Source organism: Ceratotherium simum, chromosome 15 (assembly GCF_057802395.1).
Source record: "Ceratotherium simum simum isolate JZ-2026a chromosome 15, ASM5780239v1, whole genome shotgun sequence".
Classification (NCBI taxonomy): domain Eukaryota; kingdom Metazoa; phylum Chordata; class Mammalia; order Perissodactyla; family Rhinocerotidae; genus Ceratotherium; species Ceratotherium simum.
Genome location: NC_141914.1, coordinates 6,882,936 through 6,898,047, shown reverse-complemented (window position 1 = coordinate 6,898,047; position 15,112 = coordinate 6,882,936). Strand labels below are relative to the sequence as shown.

At 36.8% G+C, this 15,112-nt stretch overlaps 1 protein-coding gene across 2 annotated transcripts in view; it reads right to left on the bottom strand.

Moving 5' to 3' along the window:
- The window catches only part of ZPLD1 (zona pellucida like domain containing 1), a 41,140-nt gene that overhangs the window by 6,735 nt on the left and 19,293 nt on the right, over window positions 1-15,112 (bottom strand). For both annotated transcript variants that reach the window (XM_087439419.1, XM_004439968.2), the window contains 5 exons: window positions 13,590-13,771; window positions 11,842-11,914; window positions 7,438-7,535; window positions 6,004-6,084; window positions 619-790 (listed from right to left, as the gene is read on the bottom strand). In XM_087439419.1, coding sequence (XP_087295545.1) covers window positions 619-790; window positions 6,004-6,084; window positions 7,438-7,535; window positions 11,842-11,914; window positions 13,590-13,771 — 606 coding nt within the window. The remainder of the gene's footprint in view (window positions 1-618; window positions 791-6,003; window positions 6,085-7,437; window positions 7,536-11,841; window positions 11,915-13,589; window positions 13,772-15,112) is intronic.

Sequence of the window (15,112 nt, the reverse complement as noted above, 5' to 3'; positions counted from 1 at the left end):
ATTTTTAATCCAAGGGATTCCAGAGCCGTCAGGCCCCAATTTCTTCTAGTGCCAGCCCTGTTGCCTCCCCAGGTTTTCCCATCATCCTCTACTCTGCCCCATAGGCTTGCTGAAGGACTGAGAGGTCCCTGGTGCGACTGTTTTATGTGTCTTTAACCATTTCTTGGCAAGGCGTGTCTCTCACATTCTTGATTTTTATCCCTTTGGGGTTTATCCGTCTTTAAGGTCACAGCTGGAATTTCATCTCGTCCACCAACCTGCCAGCCTCTCCTGCTCCGTCTCTTGCACAGTGATGAATAATGCCTCTTACCGCAACTCATATATGTCTGCCTTTGCACCACAACATTTTTGTCTTGTTTTCTTCCCTCACTATCTCATGCTCCTAAAGGATAAGCTAACTGAATTCAGAATTCATGCACGCATGTCTATATCCCCAGGATAATGTTTGGCACAAAGTAGGCATTCAATAGGTTTTTACTGGATGAATGAAAAAGTCCTATTTCAAACTGTCTGACCTGACCCATATCCACTTTCTATATAGAAATGAGTTCCTAGCACTTGATAACGTTTCAGCTTAGATCAATTCAACAATTTAGAATAAACTTGCTAAAAACATACTGGCATAAGGAAGGGGCAATCATCAGCTCTGCAGAGCTTGGTAACGCAGTGCAGGAAGACGGTGGACATTTTCTGATTCTTGTGTTTCACGAATCGGAACACTTCAAAGGAAAACCGGCCCTGCTGGCTTCTGCCGTTTTCAATGACGGTGGTCTGAGGATCTTTGTCACAGCTACGTGTTAGGGAATGTGAAAACAGGATATTACTGGAAAGTACAACCCACTGTGACTTGTAAATTAATTTCTGCAGTATTAAGAGTACCCTTGTTACATTAAGAGCTATCAAAATTATGCCATGTTACAGATATTTAATAAGAGAATAAGCTAACTCAACAAATATGACAAGAGTGACCTAGATCACAAAATTTAAACATGTCAGTTTCTGATTATAATATTACTGTCAGATTTTAGAGGGATTATACTGTCATATGGTTCAAAAGCCCAAACAGTATAAAACACGTGTAGTGAAAAGTCTCTGTCCCCTCTTTGCCCTTGTCCATACCATCCATGTCCACGTACACACCTGCCGGAGGTGAGCTCACATTACTGCATCCTTGCAGGGCATAGGCAAATAGAAGCAGAAGCAATAGATTCTTCTTGTTCCCCCATTCCCTTTTTTTTCTTTCTTTTTTTTTTTTTTGCTGAGGAAGATTCCCCCTAAGCTAACATCTGTGGTCAATCTTCCTCTTTTTGCTTGAGGAAGATTCGCCCTGAGCTAACATCTGGGCCAGTCTTCCTCTATTTTGTATGTGGGTCACCAACACAGCATGGCTACTGATGAGTGGTGTAGGTCTATGCCTGGAAACCAAACCTGGGCCAACAAAGAGGAGCATGCTGAACTTAACCACTAAGCCATGGGGCCAGCGCCTGTTCCCCACTTCTTAAACAAACAATAGCACACTGTCTGTATTGTTTTGTACCTTGCCTTTTTTAAATTTAGCAAGGTATCTTAGAGATCTTTCCATATTAATATTTAGAGAGCCTCCTTATTCTTTTTCCATAGTTGTATAGGATTCCATTGTGCACACATGCCAGAGTTTATTTAACCAGTTCATTATTTATGTACCCTTGCACTGTTTTGAATGTTTTGCTTTTTGCAAAGTAATAATGAATAGCCTTATAATACATCATGTTGAACATGTGCAGTGTTTATACAGTATAGCTGTAGAATCACTTGGTAGAGTTTGCCACATTGCCCTCTCTAAATGTTGCTGCTGTCTGTACTTCCCCAGTGATGTATGGAAAAAATCCTTATTTTCCCCAGAACTACCTCAACAAAGTGTACCGATAAAATTTTGGATTGTTCTCTATTTGATAGGAAAAATAAATTATCACCATATAATTTTAATTTGCCTTTTTCTTAGTGTGAATGAATATGTGCATCTCTTCATATATATTAGAACCATTTGTGTCTCTTTATCTGAAAATTGTTTATGCCCTTTGCCCAAATTTTTATTATGTTATTGGCCTTTTTCTTCTGATTCCAACAAATTCTTGATATGTTAGGAAGAGTGCTCCTTACTTGTTAAGTAAGTTGCAAATTGTTTGACTTTGTTGTTTGGCTCTGGACATTCCTCACGTTGTGTGTGTGGACTGTGCCCACACAGAAGTTTTATTTTTATGCAGTTTAATTTTCAATATTTTATTTTGTGGCTCCACTATTTGGGCTGAAGACAGATTTTTATTGCCCCAAAGTTCTGAACGTATTTTGCATGTTTTCTTCCACCACTTTTAAAGCTGTAGTTCTTATATTTAAATTAATGATCCATGTAAAGTTTATCACGGTGTATTGAGTGAAGTACAGATCCAGTGCTATTTTTTTTTATTGTGATCCATTGTCCAGCACTATTTTAAAAAATCTCTGTCAATCCCAGTGATTTGTGTGCTATCACACTCTATCATATAGTAAATTCCCATGTGTTTTGGGTCTATTTTTCGACTTAGTATTCTAAATTTTTGTCTATGTGTCCAGCCTGGCATAATATCATATCCCTTTAATAATTTTAGAATTTTTATTAGCTATAATATCTGGTAGGGCCATACCCTCCTCATTTCCATGTGGATGCTCTCTTTTTCTTTTTTGCATTTTATGGATTTTTGATTTATCCCTTTTTGATTAAACTAATTTTTGTGTGTGTGTGTGAGGAGATCAGCCCTGTGCTAACATCTGCCAATCCTCCTCTTTTTTTACTGAGGAAGACTGGCCCTGGGCTGACATCTGTGCCCATCTTCCTCCACTTTATATGGGACGCCGCCACAGCATGGCTTCCCTAGCAGTGTGTCAGTGCCCGCCGGGGATCCGAACTGGCGAGCCCCGGGCCACTGCAGCAGAATGTTTGCACTTAACCGCTTGAGCCACCGGGCTGGCCCCAATTTGTGATTCTCTATTTTATTTGTTTTTTTTGAAGAGCTTACTTTTATTTGTTGCAAAATGTTGGTTCATATTTCCATTTCTGATCCAACTTGTTATTTAAGAGTTTTAAACTTCCAAGTGATGGTGATTTTCTATTTTCTGATATTGTTAGAATTGCCAGCTCTCAATATACAGCCTATTGATTATGTCATTTATATCTTCTCTGTCCTTCCACTAGAACTGTTTCCTGAGAGGGGAATTCAAGTCTCACTTATTAGATTTCTGTCTATGTTTTTTTATGGTTTCTCTAGTTTTCACTTGATGAAAGCTCTGATTTTATCCAGGGCATCCTTTCACTGTGTTGATGTAAATCTTCTTTTAATTTAGGAAATTATTTCTGGATTATATTTTTAAATATTTTTTCTATTCTATCATTTTGGTTTCTTTTAGGGGGATTCCAACCATGCATATTATACATGTATCAGATTCCCTTTACCTGCCTTTTATGTCTATCTTTGCTACTCTAATCCTTTTTATCTTTTCCTTTATATTTGTTTTTTTGTTTGCAGTTCTGATTTTTGTCTTCCCTGTCCCATTCTGCACTTTCCACTGTCTCTTCTCCCCTGAACACCTTCTAATTATGTCTTCCTTTCTGTAGTACACTTCTTTTTCCATTCCATCTTCAATTCTCCCAGTTCCCTCTTCACGTTCCTGTAGGCTTACCTATTACTGTCCTACCCTTTCTTACCTGAGTTTTATAATTCTATCTTCATAACTACGATTACTTTTTAATTTTTTTTAATTAATGTTGGGATGTTTACTTACAAATCTTATCAGTTCCGTGGCAACATTTTCCCAGTGAGTTTAATTCATCTTTAAATTTTTTTCTGCCACTTTCCACATCTTTTTTGTAGTATATTGGAACACTGCAAGAAATGCCTTCATTTGCTCACCGTTCACATTTGAAAGAGTTTGATTTCCCTAGACCCGCTACCTTCAGGGGACTGCAGGGCGGCGTGGAATGGTAATGACCTTCTGGCATAACCGTGTAGCTGAGTTTTCTCTGCCTCTCTGAACGTGAGGTTGTTCTCAAGGGTTCTGCCATCAGCCCTGTCTGCGTTCCTCAGGTTCACTTAGGAGCCTATTCCAGCACAGGTAGGCCTTGTCTTCCCAGGTGAATCCTTCACCGTTAGAAGGTGTACTTTTGCTGGCACTTTATGAGATCTGCCACTTCTGAGGCTCTGGACAATCTCTATCCCTTCATTCCTCATGTCCCCCAGCACTGGTGGCTTGCTGGAGCTCAGCCCTACCAACTCCCACTCAGAGTGGTGCCCTCTCCTGATAGGTACATATTTCTCCAGACTGTTTCTAGGATCTGGTGCCCTGGGACCCTCATCATTGGCTTTCCTTCCCTGCTCCTCTTCTCCCCACACTGCTTCCTGTAAGCTTCTCCCTGAACAATTTTCTCTTGATCTTAACTGCTTTTATCAACACTAACACATATTTTGGAATTTCTAGGTTTTCTTTTCCTGTTGGTTTCACTGAAAATGGCATTTGGGGGACTTTTTTTAGCTACTCCTTTTACTCTCTATAGTTTCCAATGAGAAACTGAAAAGATTCAGAACTAAGCTACCACCATAGTCATATTTGAGGTCTGATGATGGGATTACAGATTATCAGTGTGAGCATTACAGAAATTTTGGAAAAGGAGAAAAATGTCCAAACAAAATGATCCACAATCCTATCATGCATAAATAACTACTGTGAACCTCTTGATGTATTTCTTCAGTCTTTTCTATATGTATTATATAAATGAGGTCCATTGTACACACAATTGTGTATGCTGATCCTTTCACTTCATATTTTAATACATTTAAATTTTAAAGAACCATATATTTCCAAGGATAGAAATATCAAGAGGAGGGAAAGGGAGGAGATAAAATAGAACCAACCGTTTCATAAATGACATTACATGATTGTAGTGCCTGTGCAAGCCCTCAATGTACTCATTCTCCATAATTCACCTAACTGTTTCCTTATTGCTGAACATCCAGTTTGTTCCATGTATTACTATTTTAAATAACACTGATAGACCAGAAAGTCATAAATATTTTAGAATATGCTTCCCAATTTGTAATCAAAGAATATGAAATCTTTTCAGGTTTTGCATGCATACTGACATTTTTTCCCAAAAATGTTGCCTGAATTAACACTTCCAGCAATAGGACATAAGAGTGTCAGTTTGACCATGCCCTCTGAACATCGTCTTAACCTTGATTAGCCAATATAGCATATTCCTTTGGTTTCCCATCATATTATTCCCATCATGTGTCAATGAGCAGCAGGATCTGAGCCAATTGCATTTTATAAGCATGATGAGAAGCCATTGTTTGACTCTCAAGTCTGTCTGCTGTCAGGTAAAAATGCTGAAAGGGAGCTGGGATGATTGAATGTTTTTTTGATCAATGTCCCTTTTCCCCAAATGTAGATTACATTCTCTCTATCACTGTCTATTGGGGAATGAAGTTGAAGTTATTGGCTCTGATAAAAAAGGAATGGCAGGCTATATTATACTTTCATATTAAATACTTATAAATGAAGAAAAGCATTTTGGGGTCTAAATTATCTAGACCATTACTTTAATTTTACTCTCCTTTTGACATATGATGAAAGAGCCAAGCTGCAGATAAATAGTACCCTCCCACCGCCTTTCTCTTATTGACGATAATATCCTAGCCATGCTTTTCCTAAGACAGTGAAATATTCCTAAATGTCCTAAACATGAATAAAACATCTTTGACGGACCTAACTTACTAGCAACTCTCATTCAACAAGAGCCTCATCAGCATTTCATGTTGAAAACTCTTCTCGACTTTTATACTTCCAGCTTTATAAGGATTAAAAGTTCAAAATGTAAAATTTTAAATTTAAAACCAATAAAAGTGCCCTCTAATTTGTTTATCTGACTTAGATGTTCCATTTCAATTATCTACAGTTGGATCTTTGCTATCAGTACAAGACGTAGACACCTACCTAAGGAAGAGATCATATCGAATATCATCATTTGGGTTCCCTGATGGTGTCGTGTAGCAATAATCCATTAAGACATTCCATCTGCAGAAAGATGTAAGAATAATCTGGAGTTAGAATCTTCTTTTGGGTATTAGTTACTAATCCAAAGGAAATAAATATTGACAAACATCTTACCCCATGGAATATAATTTTTATTAGTTATTTGCAGAGGCTTCTTGTTTATTAAAATGTTCTCCTAAACTCAGGGTGTTTGAAAATTTGCAAAAACTTGCCGTTCCACATCAAGTGGGGTAAAGTTAATAATACACACATAAATTGTGTACAAAGCAACTGACTAGTCAAAGTCTAAAGAAACAAAACCCCAAAAGTGAGCAACACAGATGCTTCTGTGTTCACTGTGAACAACAGCCTTTTGTTTCTAGAACTTACTGTCTCCAACACATGACAGAAGATATTATAATGTCACCTACAGCAAAGGAGTTTGGTGTATAAATTATACACTGTAAATTATGCCAGAATCAGTGTGGTGGGAATGGGAGTCCACGATAGACACTGTGTTAGGTAGAAGAAATCCATGAGGCAAAAACACAGCCTTCCCCGACAGAGCCAGATTGTGGCTAGATTTATACATTACTTTATCCCGCCTCGGGTGTTATTAAAATTACTAGTCCATGGGAAGTGATTGCCAATAAAAATTTTAAAAATCCTGCATTTAGTAAGACAATTTTAAAGAATCACGTTTATCCAAGAATAGAAATATCATGAAGACAGAAGGAGAGAAGGTAAAGTTGAACCAAATTTCTAGAGTATACTAATCTCTTCAAGATGTAAAGTTTAAATAACAGTACACAAGAAACCCAAAATAAACCATTTACATGTTACGATCTTTTTATAGGGCAAGATTGCATCTTCAGCTTTTGAATTCCCTTTCAATTTTGATCATTCTGATTTTCTAAGTATCACATGAAATTTGATTGATTTTGGTTTTTTGCAGAGATGTCTCTGGGGATTGTTTTTATATAATTTTTGTCCAGATCATTATAAGAAAAGTTCTTCTGTTTTTTAAGAAATTTTTATTGACTAGTAACATACACATAGAAAAGTACACAAATCACAAGTGTTCAAAGAATGACTGCATCTGATTAATCATCTTTCAGAGGAAAAATCAGAACATCCCAGAAGATCGCCTCATACCCTCTTCCAGTCACTCCCCCTCCTTCTTTATGGGAAGACTTGTTATTTTCCAATCAATGACATAAAATGAGTGTCACCCCTTAATCTTTGAAATTTGTTATTTCTATTTATTAGCATTCCTAAATGATGTGGCAACAACAGTATTTTTTAAATTAAAAACGAATGAGCTAACTTTGTGATTCATGAGGCTTTAGGCAGCCGAAAAGTTTTAACCAACAAAAGATAAGAGTTTGAAAATACCTGCCATCCAGATTAGTGGCCTGTACAGCTGCAAATACTTTGGTTTTCAAAGGTAATCCTATACTCGGGATAATTAACTGCTGACTGTAGGTCGAGTCCTAATGATGAAAAAATAAACAATGACTCCATCATTGCCTTCCCAACAACAGCACATTTCCTACTTAATAATGTCATATATATAAAAAAAAAAAAAAAGAAGGGGCAAAGCAATACAAATCTACAGAACTAACTCCAAAAAGGACCCAGGTAATCATCTAGTTTCTTGGCAGAACTGTTCCTAAACCAAACCCAAGTAACAAATTCATTTCCGTGTGTGAATCTTTTTGTTTCCATAGTTTACCATATATGGTGGTTAATGTTCAGTGTATTTAAATTATATTCAATGGTTAATAGTCAGTGGTTAATATTTAGTTTGTTTAGTAGTCAATTGTCAATATTCATTTCATTTAACTTAATATTCCATTTATTTAAATTATATCAATGGCTAATACTTCACTTATTTAAATTATATCTGCTTAAGTTTAAGCCCTTGGCCAATGGAGTTATAGGTCTTTATTCTCTTGATAGTCTCTCATTTACCCAAAATCACATATCTGCCAATTTGAAATTACCAAAATTTAATAGAAAACCATAAAAGAGACCAACATGTTCTCTGAGTTGGCCAAAATGCATGCCATAGCGTTTCTGCACCAAATTCCTTGGTGGTTACTTACAGAAAGGTGTCTCAGGACTTCATTTCTACCTTTTTACCCTTATTTTAGACCAATTCTGGAGGGCTTATTTATATTACTCCCCAATCTACAGTAAATTAAAGAAGCAGATTAGAAATTGAGAAGTGACAGCTTTAATTTGACAATAAAGAAAAACAGAAAAAAATTGTAAAATGCAAAAAACTTCCTAAAAATGAAGTTGTCAAATCATTAAGCATGGAGGAAAATTGTTTCCCCCAAATTTAGTAATTCTGAAGATATTGCTATTTTGCAGCAAAGGGAATTTTTTTTTTTTTTTTTTTGGTGAGTAAGTTTGTCCCTGTGCTAACATCTGTTGCCAATCCTCCTCTATTTTCGCTTGAAGAAGATTCACCCTGAGCTAGCATCCATGCCAGTCTTCCTCTATTTTGTATGTGGGTCGCCCCCACAGCATGATTTAATGAGCGGTATATAGGTCTGCACCCGAGATCTGAACCCTTGTTTCTCGGGCTGCTGAAGGAGAGCGCACGAACTTAACGACTACGCCACCAGGCCGGCCCAAGAAAAGGGAAATTTTTAATGTTCATCATGAAATCTCAAAGTCATTAAGCAAAGGCAAAATACAGTGCATACTCTGTTTAAAAAAGCTGGGAAGAAAGCAACGAAATTTTGAATTTTTTAAATTAAAACGGTAATAGTTTGAATGCTTCACTTTTGAAAAAGTTGCATTTATGTGGAACATTTCATTCCCAAATAAAGCCAGATAAATAAGAGATTATATGCTGTACTTATTTTCTATATTTTTGTGATAAAGGATAATAGCTCCTGTAAATATTTTGGATAGGTAGTATCTTTATTGAATTATGTTTCTGGCTCCCTTTCCCAATTTCTCCACATAATCCACCCTTCACTAACTATACAGCTCTTTCATCCTATACTTGCATCAATATTGTCCAGAAGAATGCTTACTCTTGCTCACAAGTATTATATTGCTAAGTCATTTGCAAATGATATGACTCAGCCATGGTTGAATCATGACTCATCAAATTTTTCCTCCTAAAATTGCTTCTAAAAGGTAATTTTATGATTTCCTTTTGTGTAGTTGCCTTTATTCTTGTTAGTACAATATTGTCCCTAAAATCAGTTATATTTATTTTAAATTTGTATTCAACTTTTAAAAAATATTCTAATTGTCATAACCCTAATTCAGATTTACTGTTTCTGTATCTGCTTAGAACCCACTAATTAGGTGATATTCAAATTCACAGAGGCGTCTTCACTTTCCATTTCCACAAAGGAGAAAACTGGTATCTTTGTATTACACAAAAGAAGGCCACAGTTCAACTTGAAATAACTTGCATATATAGAAACTGCATAGTCAATAAAAGTCATTTTTTTGCATAAATAAAATTTTCCTGAGTACATTTACTGAATCCCAGAACACATAGAAATAAAACAATTGCACTGAATCCAAGTTGGGTACAACTTTCCTCTCCAAATAACTAAACTGAGAGTAAGAGTAGTAGGTGTGTAATATAACTTTCCATCATTCCTAAGGGTGCGAACTCAAAAACTCTGCATGCGACATAGGAAGACATGGTTGTAAAATAATAGTTAATATGAAAAGCTACAATAAAATTACATTTGGGTTGCTAAACGTTAGTGTCCCTAAAAAATAACAAATATGATTTTGAATCAATTAGTAAAAGCATACCAAATTTTCTTTCTAGTGTAAATTACTAGTTTTTTAATGCCCTGTCACATGGCAAAATACTGCAATGGAGCCATGTTAAAAAACTAGTGTGGGGCAGTGAAACTCTTCTGTGGGATACAGGAACGATGGACGCATGTCACACACATTTGTCAAAACCCATAGAGGCTACAACATGAAGAGTGAACCTAAATGCAAACTACGGACTTTAGTTAATAATATATCAATAGTGGTCCATCAATTGTAACAGATATACCCTGTAATATGAGGCAGAAATAATAGAGGAAACTGTGTGCAGGCACAGGAGGTCTGTGGAAACGCTCTGTACTTGCAGGTCAATTTTTCTATAAACCTAAAACGGCTCTAAAATAATAAAGTCTGTTAATTAATAAAAAACTGTGACGAAATGGTTGAAATGTACTAAATAAATGATTAGTAAATAACTTTTAGAATTCCATTTAATTTTTTAATTCAACTATTAATAGTACTTTTACCGCAAACTGGTTAAAAATGAGAAGTATTTTGGCACTGCCTGTTTCATTTATAGTCTGATATCAAACAATTTGTTACCTTTTTACCATAGAATTAAAATTTTAAGGTTATCATCAAATTATAGGCTTTTACTTAGCATTCAGGTTCTAGAAACTCCTTGAAGGATTGTGTCTAATTAGCAACAAGATTACAATACTATTTCTAGTGACAAAGGAAAGACCTTAACAGCAAAGCTCTCCTCAAATCCACACTTCTAAATTTTGGTTTTCTGCTTTTCCACTGGCAGAATAGTTTAATTTCACAGAAAATAATGGTATCATTAAATGCCATGTGGGTATATTTTTCACTTTTTTAAGATCAGGAATTCTCATCTTTGTTTCACTTAATTATGACAAATAATACTGAATCCAAACCAGTCACCTCCATTCTACCTCTGGGAGCCTACACATATAAATCAACAGATAGAAACTTTCCAATTTAAAAATACTGCTCACAACAATAATAAATATCTGGCCGTACTGGGAATGAATATTGGCACATATTTGCTGAATATTGTAGAACCAAGTCAGCTTGGCAGCTTCTGCTTGCAGAAGAAAGTTTAGAAATGACAGAAAGGCAATCTTCATTCCAACATATTTTAATTTGTTGTTTAGAACTCTGTGGTGTCAGACTACAAACTTATAAACATGATTTTTTTAAATGCCTTCGGAAAATGTCCTACTACAATATTTATAGCTCATTATATTCAAAGTATAAAGCACTGACTTTTAAATCAGTTGCATGAATTATAACTCAGTGCCATGATGACATGAATAATAATGTAAAAATCAGATTCATAATTTACAAAAATGTTGGTTGATAGATTGAAAAATTGATATTTAAATCACGCATTTAAAATGTATGAATAAAAATTTTTAATCAACATGAAAATATCATTTGGGGGATTAATGTTAGAATTACAAATAGAAATCCATGTATTTTTCATATTTTGCTGCCACTGTCAATATTAACATGACAAAAGTTTAAACAATACTATGTAGTCACCCCAAATTATTTCAGATGTGACAGAATTGTCATCAGCCAAAACCCAGATTGAAAATATTAACACATTCATCACCATGCATACCTTCAAGAGAAGTATCATTTGGACTTTTCCTATCTCTTTATCACAAAAATATTATTCCCAAAATCTTGCTCCTGACTATGACTACACACACACATACACATATAAATAAATATATACATATAAATGTAGGAGACACTTGAAGTAACTATGCAGAATCACATTTATAAAATAAATTTATATCATTTATCAACTTTTAGAAAATAATGGAGTTTTTAGTATACGTTTATCACTAGGATATATGAAAATGGCAGTAAAGACAGATAAATGTTACCAAAGTATCACAGAGTTAATGTGGCTTTCAGTAGATTTTTATATAAAAGTCTTTCGCATAAATGGCTCCTCGGAACAGTGAGAGAGAAAATAACATCCTTCACCCATCAACTTACGTTATAAAGGAGCAGGTTCAAAGTGCTGACAAATGTACCATTGTTCTCTCTCACAGAAATAGCAGCTGAGGATCTAAAACAGATTTAGAAAAAGGAAAGCATTGATGAGATTTTAAATTAAAAGTTTCAGTTAGATTTAAGTCACTAAAACTCTTGAGTAAGGCTGACATACTTTTAACTAGGCCTGGCATACTGTTTAAATCACTGAACAGATAAATAATCAAAAAGCAAGAGGAACCAAGTAAAGGCAAACTGTTCTTTATGATCTTTTTATTCATAAAGCCATCTTTTTTCCATTTTGCATTGCATAAACAAGACTTTTTGCAGAAAAATTTCATTCCAAAAGAATATATATCTGATGCAAATACATTCTCATCAATTCCATTAGAATGAAAGTTTCTTGAGACCAGGGGCTTTGTTTTACTTTGTTCACTGCTGGAACATTGCATGGTGCATAGTAGGTGCATAATAAATATTTATTGAATAAAGGAATGAATTTCCATGCACATTGAAGCTCAGGAATGTGTTTAATGAGGGGAGCAGAGTGAGAGACTGTGACACCCTGAGGACCTGCTTCCCTCTACATCTGCATCCTTTTGACCCAAGGCTTTTCTTTTCTTATTTTCCACATCAAAATCTTGCTTTTGATCAAGGTGTTGATCACCTTTGTGCCATAAAACTATCCATGAATTTTTGTCTGTGTGTTTATGAGGAAGACTGGCTCTGCGCTAACATCCATTGCCAATACTCCTCTTTTTGCTGAGGAAGATTAGCCCTGAGCTAACATCTGTGCCCATCTTCCTCTATTTTGTATGTGGGATGCTGCCACAGCATGGCTTGTTGTGTGGTGTGTCGGTCTGTGTCCGGGATCTGAACCTGTGAACCCTGGGCCGCCAAAGTGGAGCATGGGAACTCAACCACTAAGCCACCAGGGCCGGCCTCCTGAATATTTTTTAACTGAAGCAAAATGTGGCCTCCACATTCCCTCGTGACTAAGATTAAACAATAACTACACCTGTGTGATCGCAAACCCTGGAATTAGAGAGAGAAAGTTTTCACTCAATCACCCCATTTTGTCAAAAATAGTTGACAAATCCAGATGATTCTGCTGTAATGTGGCAGTAGCCCTGTCTCAGAGTGCATGCTTTGGGAATAATGAGTGAATCCATGACTATAAACAAAAGCCTGTGACCTCAGTCCATCACTGGAGCTCTCTGGCTTTGGGTGGTGCCACCTTCCTTTGGGAATCACCAGCACCTCTGTAGGTGACACCTCAGCAGGAGGCATGGAGACCCAGATTCTGGGGCAGCAAGTCCAGCAGTGAGAGCATGAGGCAGAGACTGAAGCCAAACAAGACCCAACGGTGTAGTGACCGAGTGTTCTACACACTGGATACATGACAGGCCCTCCTGGACTGCATAAACACCCAGAGTTCTTGGGTTCTTGGACAATTCTGAAGGGAGCGAGGAGAACCCAAAGAACATACCTAATTAGTTTGAGTCAGTTTTAACTTGGGTGGGGGGATATATATATATATATATATATATATACACACACATATCCTGAACTGTTGATATGGGTCATAACAATTGTAGGCGATAGATAGAGATGTTAGACTTATATGGTTTCCATTACATTGAGTTTGGCTATTCTCAACAAATCCTGCCATCTTTATAAGACCCTCAAGGATAAGAAATGAGTCAAACATAAAGACAATATGAGACAGCAAGAATAAAATGCAAACTTACGAAGCAAGCTGGGTATTATTAACCAGGTACTCCAATGGATAACTACAGCTAAATTTGTAAAGAAGCCCAGGTAGATAGCTGATGATTGTGGGTGGGTCTGGAGTATCAATATACCCTGAAATATTTCCTATTTGTACTGAAGTTGCATTTCCGTAAGCACTGACTCCAGGAACTGTGGACACCTGGTAGAATGGTAAATCAAGTTCATGATTAAATAGATGTATACAAATCTAGGCATTTCATACTCAAAATAAAACATTAGATGAGGTCATTTCTAGGGTCTGTTTCAGCTATAACATGTCATGGTTTTGAGATTCTACACACAATGCTATTTATAAGTGATTATACATTTCTAAATGATACTTTCTATTTACCAAAGACACCTCATTCATAGTTCATAAATAAGAAAGGAGAGAGATTATATGTTCAGAATGCTACAAGTCATTTGAAAATGTTCATGGGTAAAGTGTAAATTCTGTGGCATGACTTAAAAGACCCCTGTTAATCTGATCTTGTTTCCCACTTTAGCTTCATATCTCCAGGCTCCCACTCCGGGTTAATAAGGCTCCAGCCCCAAGGCCCTTGCTGCTGCGGTCTTCATGCGTGCTGCTTCTGCTCCCTCTTTCCCCCACTTCACCACGACATAGCCTGCTCCTCCCCAGATCTCATCTTCCCTGCAAAACTTCTGACTCCTCCACACGCAGTGCTTCTCCCCATCATGGTAGTAGTGACAGTCATCAAGAGCAGCCTCCTGACTCGGCAGTCCCCTCAGCCACAATCAGAGCTCTTTGTGGGTAAGGAACCCTCTTGGTCTTGTTCGTCTTCGCATCTTCAGCATAGCCCAGTGAGATCAGCACTCCGAGATAAATTTTGAAGAAATGAATTATGACGTTGCCAGTTGCCAATGAGGCAATTATCCAGCTAATTCATGAACAGAGCCAGAATCATCATGAATGAAAACATTTTGATTCTAATCCAGTGACTTAGTAGTCTAATTCTTAAGTCTAATTCTTAAGTCTAATTCTAGTAGTCTAATTCTAATTCTTTCATAATTCTTCCCATGAAAGACTGTCCTTGGAGCAGACTCCACAGCTGGTGATATCTCAGGCAAAAATGAAAAATAAGCAAGACTGCCCTCCTCTCACCACCTGCCTGACTGGCTAGCTAAACCAATTCTCTGGGAAAAAAAACCCACATGTGTATAGCAATTTTTATACAAGAGTTACTCAGCTCTAAAAAAAAGTAAAAGGCACATCTACACACAGAGATGCTTTTCCCGGCTTTTCTCCTGAGTTGTTTTCTTGGCAGCAGGTCCAGATGACTGAAATCCAGAGAAGACAACAACGTGAAGGAAAAACTTGGGGCTATGGCGGGAGGAGGGGAAAGGCGGCTGCTCTCCACATGGCTCCCTCCCTCCACAAGGAGACTCAGACATGTAATGCTCACCCTGCTCAATCTCCCTCAGGCCCACTTCATAACCTCTCTGCACACAACTCGAGAGATGAATAAACGTTTTAATAAAA